The 11,240-nt window shown below is 38.4% G+C and overlaps 1 protein-coding gene across 1 annotated transcript; it reads left to right on the forward strand.

Moving 5' to 3' along the window:
* The first annotated feature begins 375 nt into the window (after positions 1–375).
* On the forward strand, positions 376–2,223 carry LOC113315053 (40S ribosomal protein S15-like). The gene is made up of 3 exons (XM_026563362.1): positions 376–590; positions 698–755; positions 1,734–2,223. The coding sequence occupies exons 1-3, from the start codon at positions 445–447 to the stop codon at positions 1,980–1,982; spliced, it is 453 nt and encodes a 150-aa protein (XP_026419147.1). The 5' UTR covers positions 376–444; the 3' UTR covers positions 1,983–2,223.
* Positions 2,224–11,240: the final 9,017 nt, after the last annotated feature.

The following is an 11,240-nucleotide window of genomic DNA, read 5'->3' on the forward strand; positions in this document are numbered from 1 at the left end:
TCCAAGCTCAAAAACCCATCCTGTTTTGTATTATAGATATTGTAGTTTGCGCGCCAATTATACCCCTGAAAAAATAGAATACATAAAGAGTTATAATAATTGGACTAAAAGGAAGGGACAATTTTATCCAGTGAAAATATAACCAAAATTTTCATCACACCAAACCTTTTTATCAAATTACATATTTGTGTTAGGCTTCATTTTACATAAAAATAAAAATAAAAGTGGCAATAAAATAGACTCCTTCCCATCGGGCCCTTTGGACCCTCCAATCGGTCAGCCCAATAACATTTTACAAAATTGAGCCCAAATTCGTCCAAATTCCAAACATATATAAAGCACCCTTTGTACCATTTCTTAAACCCTAATTTACATTTGCTGGTGGTATACTATTTAGATAAGTTTTCGGCACGTTAGCGTTCCTGCATCTCCTTCCTTGCAACTATGGATCCAGAAATTGAAGTCGCAACAGAGCAACCAAAGAGGAGAACATTTAGGAAGTTTGCTTTCCGGGGTGTTGATTTAGATGCCTTACTTGATATGTCAACTGATGACCTTGTCAAGCTCTTCACTGCTAGGGCTAGAAGAAGGTAATAATACGTTCTGCTCCACAGTTTTGTGCGTTTTGATTACACAAATAGAGAATCTAAAATCAATTCAATTTTGTTATTTCGTGTTATGTGGATGTATTTGATAGGTTTCAGAGAGGTTTGAAGAGACAGCCAATGGCTCTGATCAAGAAACTGCGCAAAGCGGTAATGATTTCTACCTCCGTTTATTTATCAGTTATTTAGGGAGTTTAGGTTTGATATGGAAAAGCACAAATTTGGTTTTTTATTAATAGATAATGAAAAGCTGTGTTCTGTTTTGATAGCTGGAGGATCATGAACACATTTTAAACTATTTTAGTGTTGATTCTATATATAGAAGATATTGAAGGGTGCAATGTGTTATTGAAATGCTTCGGTGTTTATATGCTACATTTTCTGTTTCCTGATTTCGTGTAAAAACACTACCTGTCCTTTTCTTTTGTATCTCATGTTAAGGAGGTCACTTGGGTGCTAAAGTGTTGCATATGAGAGTTGAATGCTGACTGATCAAATTTATCTCTCATTCTGATTCTAGTAATTGTAGTAACTATTCTCGAAAGTTTGCTATTTATTTGAATCTCAAGAAGTCCTATGTAAAAAGGTATTAGAACACTGGATTGCAATAGTAGAATCGAAGCCATTGATTAGATGGTTTAAGCAAAGTTCATTCTCTGTTTGCTGATTTTGTGTAAAAACACTACCTCCTATTGTTAAGGAGGTCACTTGGGTGCAAAAGTGGTGCATATGAGAGTTGAGTTATATGGAAGGAGCAACTTTGATCCGGCTGACTCATTATATATCTCTCTCATTTTGATTCTAGTAGTTGCGGTAACTATTCTCAAAAGTTTGCCATTTATGTGAATCTCAAAACGACGTACAAAGGTATTAGACCACTGGACTGTAATAGTAGGAATCAAAGCCATTGATTAGATGGTTCAAGCAAAGTTCATGCAGATAACATTACAAAATGGTCAACAGTTCTAACGAGGAATATGATTATAAAAACCTCAAGTGCTTAAATGGTTTGTATGTGTATATTTTCCTTGTGGTCTAGCGATTGCCACACTTGATATGTTTAACCTGCAATAGTTAGTTGTTTTTCAGTCGATTTTGATTATTGTATCATTTGATAATTTTGAACAGAAAAGGGATGCCCCTCAAGGTGAGAAGCCAGAACCTGTCAGGACCCACCTTCGAAACATGATTATAGTTCCTGAGATGATTGGTAGCATCGTTGGGGTCTACAATGGTAAGACCTTCAACCAGGTTGAAATCAAACCTGAAATGATTGGCCATTATCTTGCTGAGTTCTCAATATCGTACAAGCCAGTAAAGCATGGGCGCCCTGGTATTGGTGCCACTCACTCCTCTAGATTTATTCCTCTCAAATAGAGCCTTAAATCTTATATTTTTCCCTTTGATGTTTTTGGAGTTGTACTTCATACTGTTTTGACACTGTTTTAGTCTTGGCTATTCATCCTTAAGTACTAATGTATTAGTTTAAATTTGCTCGAATTAAAATAGAGTACCTAAATATCGGCATGCCTTGTTATCATGTCCGTCTCTTTGTTGCCTTCTCATGTTAATTGTGTGTGTCTTAAAGCTAATAACAATAGTATATTATTTGGCCAAATTGACTTGACAAATTTTTGCTTCAACTGCGCCCCCCTGGTTTGGTTGGCCAATATCAGAACATTTCTGGTGCCTTTGGAATTTGGGTTCCTGCTTGGTGCACGTCTCAGAGGATTGGCAATGCTGCTGTTAAATTCCTGGCTGGTATATGGTTTTTAATATAGCTTCAGGGAGAGATAAGTAACCTGCTCCAGTAAAGTAAGTAAACCACCAGAACTAGTAGTAACTTTCTGCATATGAGAAATGAAAGGTTTCTTTACAGATGATTGTGCAAATAATTCTGCATTATATACTTATTCTGCAACGAGCTATCCTGTATAGATAGTTTTAGTTTTTGTTTCATGCTCAAGTTTTATTATGATTCGTACATGAATGAATCTCAAGAACAAGCTACCTTTCAACCTTGTTGCTTCTTTGGCTTCCCAGGTGGAACAACAAAACATCTATTACATATGCTTAGGTTGAAAAAAAAACCACAAATCTCTTCACCAACATTCTGACTTTGACCACTTTTTCTTTAGCTGGCCATTCCTTGGGTTCATATCCTTTAGGCTTTAGCTGGCACGATTCATATCAATGTATGTGCCTGGAGGTCAAATAATGTCTTTGATGAATCTGACATCAGGATTGTATAGGTGAATCGAAAAGCTTTGGTGTTAGATAGTTGGACTCGTAGGCTGACTCTTATGGAGGAGGGAAGTAGGATGAAAAGGACAAAACCTGTGGCGAACTGGTGGCGAGAACCTTAGAGGAAACACTGACATAGGCAAAGAAACAATCCTCTGCCAAAAAAGTTTAAAATGCAAGGACAGCGAGGTTAGAATCCCTGCTTTACTGGAGTGAGGTCCATATCCTCGCCGGGTAACGGAAATGAGGTTCACATCCTTGCTAAATTTAAATGCTTGTTTGACCTTTTTAATGCTACATCTAGGTTACACTGAGGTTCACATCCTTGCAAAATTTAAATGCTTGTTTGACCTTTTTAATGCTACATCTAGGTTACACTCTACGACATAATTCACACTCTCATAGATAAATGATATCGTTGTACTTTGGACGAGCAGAATCAATTTCATTAAATGTAACTAAGAGGTTTAAACTATTTTATTAATTTAAAATCTTTTAACACAAGATAATACTCAATTTGGAAATCGGTTACATTAAAAAAGTTAATCAGCTATTCTGCATTTCTATCTTAACTCACTTTCATAGGAATCAAGGTTGCATTTATCATGTGCAATAAGCCTTTAAATCGTTAGGTGACCCTAACAGACGAGTTTTGTCTCGCAAAGGTTTACAGATGATTTACTCACAAAATCTATTAATTCTCGTCATCGACGAAGGGAGAGGTTTGTTGAAAACTGACCTGCATTTGAATTATTCCAGCTTGGAGCTTAGACAACTCTCCTTACAAAATGTTTGAATCTTTCCATCTCTTAAGGACGTTGAGATGAGCTTCATAATTGACATTTTCCATCTATGTCATTCCTCCAGAGCTCTCGCTATAACTTCATCATCACTTTCGCCACTTAGTCGATATCGACTGACATTGACATTGAACACTAAAGCGTTGAATTTGTGAATTGCATTGGCTATGTTTACTGTTAGACCATAGCTCGTTTGAACCCATCAAGCGTTGGTATGTCAAGTTTGGTTGTCATATTTTAGTATCAAAACTCATTTAGAGTCGCTTGATTAATTACTAGAGTTAACTACGTTCAGGTTAAACTAGGAATGTTGAGACTTACAAGTGTTACTATGAAGAGCTAAAGAATGTGAGCAAGTAACGACTACAACGAAGACATCATCCTTCCACTTGAGATTAGTAATACTGACTTGACTTTTTTCCATTCCTAACGTATCTTTCAAGTCACTTTATATTGAAAACATAACATCCGATGATATATTTATGATACTCTAGTGATTAGACTTGGTCATAGCATTATGATCAAAGTATCAAGGAATTATATTGAAGTACGAAGTATGACGCTTATCTTTTGAACTTCGTAAATACGACATCAACATAATCTATGCATATAGTTATTTGATTATGTGTGGGATATAGGTGTGATTTCATCATGCGAAACTGTGTATTATCACATTGGTTTAAGGAAGTAGATGTATGGACTTATTTCATAATCGAAAGGGAAATCATAAATGTGTTGGTCTGATTTTCATTGAATATTGCAAGATGACAAGGTAGAACCAATCTTAACTTATGTTGAGAATCAAAGTACAATCTTAACTTATGTTGAGAATCAAAGTAGAACCGGTCATAGCCTATATTGAGTGACATGGTATAACCGATCCTAACTAGTTTTGGGAAGCATGGTATAACCGGTCATAACCTATATCTAGTGACATGGTACAACCGATCCTAACTTGTATTGGGAAGCAGAGTATAACCGGTCATAACCTATATTGGGAGTTATGGTATAATCGGTTCTAACTTAGTTTGGGAGTCATGGTAGAACCGGTCCCTAGAGCAAAACCGAGTTTCCAATATTCACATATTTCTTTATGTTGTGTGTGAATTTGGAATTCGGATTTGCTGAGATAAGAAACTTCTAGATATCGACATTATTTGAACATGTGCATAACTCTTATCATTAATTGTTCAAAGATATTCCTCAATGCTCAATGTGATCCCAAACCGAAATATTGAAAAGCATTTAATTATGATTTTCGATTTTCGATGTTTTAAGAACCAGCAATTAAAGCATATACTCTAAAAAAGGATTATTAGTTAATGTGCTAAACTAATAATAGAAATTTTCTAAGAGATATTGTTTGACATTAATTGAAAATAAGAAAACCGGAATTAGGTACTTTATTGCATATCTGAGAATATTTTCGGTTTTGGAATTTCCTTGTTGTCCAAACAACCTTGGTCTAAAAATACTTGAGTTTGCACTTCCTTGTTGTCCAAACAACCTTCATTTGTTTTTGGTGGATCCGTCTATCCGGAGAGGAAAGTAACCTAATTAGGGTAAATCTCTTACGACCGCTCGTTTAAAGACTTCCGTTGGATCAAGAAGCTCTACGAGTACCGTTGGTGGGAAACCAGATAATTGCATTTTTATTTTAGTTTTCGATTATTGATTGAATTGACTAACGGTTGTTGAAAGTTTGATTTCACCTAGTTTGGTTATTCTTGAGAGCCTTCTCTTCTGACATAAGGATCACTCAAACTAGACTAAAGTAATGACGAGATCTTTAGAACTGTTGTCAGATCTAAAGACATCTTGTGATAATCCATTGTTAACAGACTTCGTATTGTGCATGATTGATCACAAGAGGATTCAAGTTTTTGTGTGCAGGTACTTTAAAGATAATCAAAGATTTGAAGACGAAGAAGATTTATCTAATTAGTTTTCGTATCTTGTAAATTTTGTGCACACATCTTGATCGGTTGGGATTCGACTTAGATCCGGATTATCTCTTGATATATTTGATCATAAAGTCGTTTAGATCGGAAACTATTATTTGGTGGTATTTTTCAATGTCTGGATCTGATAGTTGTGAATCTGAATCAAAGTTACTAATTCGGATTGATCTTACCCAACAAAGGAGTTTATTAGATTAAACATAAGAGCCTTTGTCGACAACTCAGCATATCTTTTACCAAAGATTGAATAGAGTGGTTACCAAATAGATTTATTCCTTTACAGTTTGGAATATGATCAAAAGGAGTAACGCAACTTGAGATAGTGATTTCCGTATTGAGATTCACGTGGGTGACCAAAAGGTCGAAGACGCAGGGATACTGAGGGAACTAAGTAACTAGGGGTAGTTTACTTGGTCTCAACTATACGAAGTTGGCTTTTGTTCTTTGTATAGCGGCTTAATTCTGAGAATATTCAAAATTGGACTAAGTCTCGGGGTTTTCTGCATTTGCGGTTTCCTTGTTAACAAAATCTTGCTATGTCATTTACTTTACTTCCGCATTATAATTGTCTTATTATAATAAAGTAAATTACACCTGTAAGTTAATCCTAATTACTTGATATTGATCTTATAGTAAATCGGTGTAGATGGTGGATTTTCGACAAAGGGTAGAATTGTAAAACTATATTCCAGATTCGGCAACCGGATGAGTATTGAGGCTCATGTCGCTCATTAAAGCATGAAAGCTCATGCCATAAATCTCTGACTGAGAAGGCTGTCTCTCAGAGTACATGTAGATGTGTAGTCTCTCAGCTGAGACCACGGCATATCCCATGAATACTGAGCAATTTCAGTAATTACTCCAGATCCGACAATCGGATGAGTATCGAGACTCATGTCTCTATGCATGAAAGCTCATGCCACCTCTGATGGAGAAAGTTTCTCAGGAAAGATTTAGATGTGTAGTCTCTCAGCTGAGACCACGGCACATCTCGTACTGTGTAGAATCGAAAGATTTGGCGGCTCCTGGACATCATGCCTGTTAGTATAGAGCGACAACTGGCCGGTCATGCCGTGACCAGTCCCGCGTCCAATTTCATATTTTATCATAATTTTCCCTAAAATCATGAAAATTACCTAATTTCATGTATTTCCTCTAAACTCAAATGATTTTATCAAAAATAATAAAATTAGGGAAAGGTGTTGCGGGACCGAGCACCAGCCGGCCGTGCCTTGGCCGTGGCCGGTCCCACACCTCACGTCCCCATTATTTTATTATTTCCTCATAAATTATGAAAATTCTCTTGATTTCATGAATTTTCCATAAAATTACCTAATTTCATTATTTCCTCTAAAATCACATGATTTTATCAAAAATAATAAAATTAGGGAAAGGTGTTGTGGGACCGAGCAGCAGCCGTCCGTGCCTTGGCCGTGATCGGTCCCACACCTCACGTCCCCATTATTTTATTATTTTCCTCTTAAATTATGAAAATTCCCTTGATTTCATGAATTTTCCATAAAATTACCTAATTTCATGTATTTTCTCTAAAATCACATGATTTTATCAAAATATCAAAAATTAGAGAAAATTTGTAGGACCGGGCACTAGCCGGTCCCACATGCCATTATTATATTATTATTATTTGGTGTTTTGTTTCCTGATTTCATGAAAATTCCCTGATTTCAACAAAATATCTTGGTTTTCAACAAATCCTTTTGATTTTATGAAAGTTAGCTAAAATCATCAAAACTACATAAAATTGGGAAGAGTGGCTTGGGACCCGCGCTCATTGGCCGGCCGGCCATGCCTTAGCCATGCCGGTCCCATACTCCCATTCCCTATTTTATTATTATTTTATCTCTCATGAGAGTTCCCTAATTTCACCAAACTCTCCAGTTTCATGATATTTTCCTCAAATCAGAGAAAACACATAAAATCACATAAAACTGGGATAAGCATGTGCGACCGCGTCTGTTAGCTGGCTGGCCATGCCCTAGCTGTGCCGGTCCCACACCTTGAAATCCCATGTTTTATTTATTATTTACATCATCTCATGTACTTTTCCCAGTTCAGCAAAACCATGGATTTTGCATATTTTCTCCAAATGTTGCTCAAACGTGCACCAGAAAATATCAAAATTCTCAGGACTGAAGCGCGGACATCATGGTGACACGGACATATCCCCTTGACCGACCAAGGGTGACCCTGAGGCTTGCAAACAGCTGGTCCCACATGCTTTAATGATTTTAACCTAATTTACTTAGTTGCTCATATTAGGTTCAAACTCTTTCCAAACAATTGGAAGTTTGCTCAAACGACCATCTATTGGTCCCACAGCCACCAGAAGCCGGTCCCATGACCTCTTGGAGGGTCCTCGTATTTTCTACACCAGGTTTTATTATTTGTCGCTCACACGAGCATTATTTTAATAAATGGTTAAACCAGCATTTAATCATGATTTCACCAACTGGTCCTCAAGAGACTTTGGTATTTTTGCTCATTTGAGCATCTGGGCGTTATATGGTGAACCCGTCATCCCATGTAGCCGGTCCTGTGTTTATTTGCAATAAATCATCATTTCGGTAAAATTAGGGTTTTGAATCCAGAGCTTTGCAGAAACGTGATTCTGAGCAGATTCAAACACTGATAATTTTATGTTGATTCCATGATCAACATTGTCATTTATTTTGCTCGACCCAGCAGTCAGTAATTTAAATTAATATTTTATTTGGTCCTGCTACCAATAATTCATCAAACGAGCAATATTTGCTCAAACTAGCAATATTCGCTCGAACCGGCAACATTCACTCAAACTGGCAATATTCGCTCAGACTAGCAATATTTTCTCAGATCAAAAGAATATTGGTTCAACTATCAATATTCAACAATTCAGCAACGCAGTTTGCTCGTCTTAGGTTATAACGATACCTCGTCTCAGCAGACATATTAAATTCACGAGTTTCAGAACATTTGCTAATCATGTTCAACTCAGCACTACATGGACTCATCGTCCCATAAAGTCAGCAACTGACTCCACAATCATGAGATTTCAATCGTATCACATGGGGGGATATTAATTAGGGTTTTGGTCTGGCGGTCTACGGCACGTGTGTTCACCCACGATGAGAATGTGAGCGAGTCGTGCAATGAGTTGGAAGAGTCAGCAATGTAGTGGGTGGAAAGTTAACCAAGTCTCCGCACGATGAGTAATTGGTATTAAACACGATTTCCCACTTCCCACTCTCTGATTCCAGCAACTGTCACACTTCATGGGATCATGGTATTTTCAACTCCGGCATTATAAATTCTTTGAATCCTGATTGAAAGGACATGAGTTTTCGAACATTCGAACAACAATCGCCTAAACGAGAAATTTCTTATCAAAGTTCATATAGAAATCTTCCATCTATACGAACTCACAGAAATCACTCTCAATTGGGTAAAACTCAATCATTCAGAGCATTCTTACGATGAATTCACAACACACCTACAATCTCATATCACCATTGATCTCACACATTTCTCAGCTTCCCTCCTACAGATCAACCCATCCTCTCTTGTGACCGAATTGACTCTGGAACGACCATTGTTCTTGGTTTAGGTCTGGGTCTTACAGATTGATCTCTCGAACTTAAAGCACTCCCTTCTTACAGTGCATCTGTGTGAGGTTCAACATTTCGCTCGGTTCACGGAGTCTCCACACGGACGACTCTTCAATTCCGTAAAAACCAGCAAATCGTTTTCCCCATCTACAGATTGGCGACCACAGTGGGAGATCATTCTCTCGGTTGCAATCTCACAATCTCACAAAGATGGTTGATCTTAGGTCCGGTTCAGTTACCAATCCGGGTTCAGCACCCGACCCTCACATCGCAATTTCTAGTGATACTGCAATCGCAAGTACTACTCCTCTCAACATTGCAGGCTTCAGTGGTACCGCTAATACCACTCCTCCAGCCAGCAATGTCATGCCACATGTTACTACTACTCCTCCAAGCACTGGTGCTCCAGTGATCACCCCTGCAAGTGACGGCACTGGCGTCATCAACAATCCACTCTTCGATCGGTCTCCTGAAGAAACCAGAGGAAATCATCCTACCATAGTTGATCTCATGAAGGTTCAGACTGACGTGGCTGCAATACAGAAGCAATTGTGTGTTTATATTAAAAATCTCACAGACAAGCTTGCGTCTGAACGAACTCAGCCTCAGCGCGAGAAAGGAAAAGCTAAAGAAACATCTTCAACCGCTGATCCTGAAGTCTCTCCAATCCATGTTGTACATGATGAAGAATTCCGCAAAGCTGCAGATAACTCTCCAGCAACGGAACCTGCAAGTTTCATCACTCGTGAAGATATGGAGTGCTTTTTTGAGGATCGATGAAAAGACAAGACATCATCCGTCCATCGTCACCAACCTCCATACTGCCATACACAGGATTCCTCTTTCAAAAGGTTATACCGCTCCAACATTCATTCTTTATGATTGAACATGCAATACTCAAAAACATATTTCTCGGTTTCTGGAATTATTGGGCGAACACGAGCACAACCATGTCGTCCGTCTGGAGGAATTTTCAAAATCCTTGAAAGGCAGGGCATACACCTGGTACAACAACATCGCACCAGGAAGTATCACTGATTGGGGAGAGATGATTAATGCTTTCTACAGAAAATACTTCTTCGTGTCAGAGCAAGTCGTTCTCTATGATCTAGGAAGGATGATTCAAAGGAGCAGTGAACATCCTGATGATTATGTTAAAGGGTTCAGAGTTCAAGCCTTGGACTGTCATTGTCCAAACGTCATGGAGCAGGAACTGGTAGACTTGTGTATCAACAACATGATCCCGGTCTACAGAGCTTTATTGGAAAATATTCGTTTTCAGACCTTCTCAGAGCTTAATGAAGCGGCGAAGAGATCGGCAACTACTGTGCCCGCTTTACTGGAAAGAACAAAAGCTACAAAGTCTGAAGAACCGCGAGACACTCGAGATGGCAGACGTCTGATCAAGAAGCAGTAAAACCTCCAGCCTTCCACAAACACTGTTGGAGAAGGGAGCAAATGGAAAGCCAAACCGCTGCGCAAGATACCCCAGCTCCTTCAAAAGCACAAAGGAAGGATGAACAAGATGCACAAGCCTCTGACCAACGCACAAGAGTTCCTGATCAAGAAGCACCTGACTTTCCTTTTTCCATTAAAGAGGTGATCAAACTCCTGGATGTCTGGGTCCAAGATGGTGCAATCAAGTTGCCATATATCAAGAAATAACCAACTGAAGAAGACATGGAAATTCCTTGTTACTGCCGCTTCCACAGGTTCGTCAATCATCCCACAAGCGATTGCGGAGTTTCGAAGCACATTTTCAAAGAGAAGGTTGATCCAAAATAGCTTCAACTGGGGACTAAAGGAGTACACAAGAATCCTCTCCCAGTCAGAACCTTTACACTCTTTGAACAACCTATCAAAGTGGCAGTTCAATCCGTCTAATGTGAATTGCTTTATCTGTCGAAGGCACAAAGGAGAGACATGTTCACAGAACCACATCGTGTCAAGAAGTATATTCCGGAAATACTTCTTGAGCCTCCAACTGCAGATCAAGAGATGTACGACTGGGGACTGCTTACCACA

This window comes from Papaver somniferum, chromosome 10 (genome assembly GCF_003573695.1).
Source record: "Papaver somniferum cultivar HN1 chromosome 10, ASM357369v1, whole genome shotgun sequence".
In the NCBI taxonomy this organism is placed as follows: Eukaryota; Viridiplantae; Streptophyta; class Magnoliopsida; order Ranunculales; family Papaveraceae; genus Papaver; species Papaver somniferum.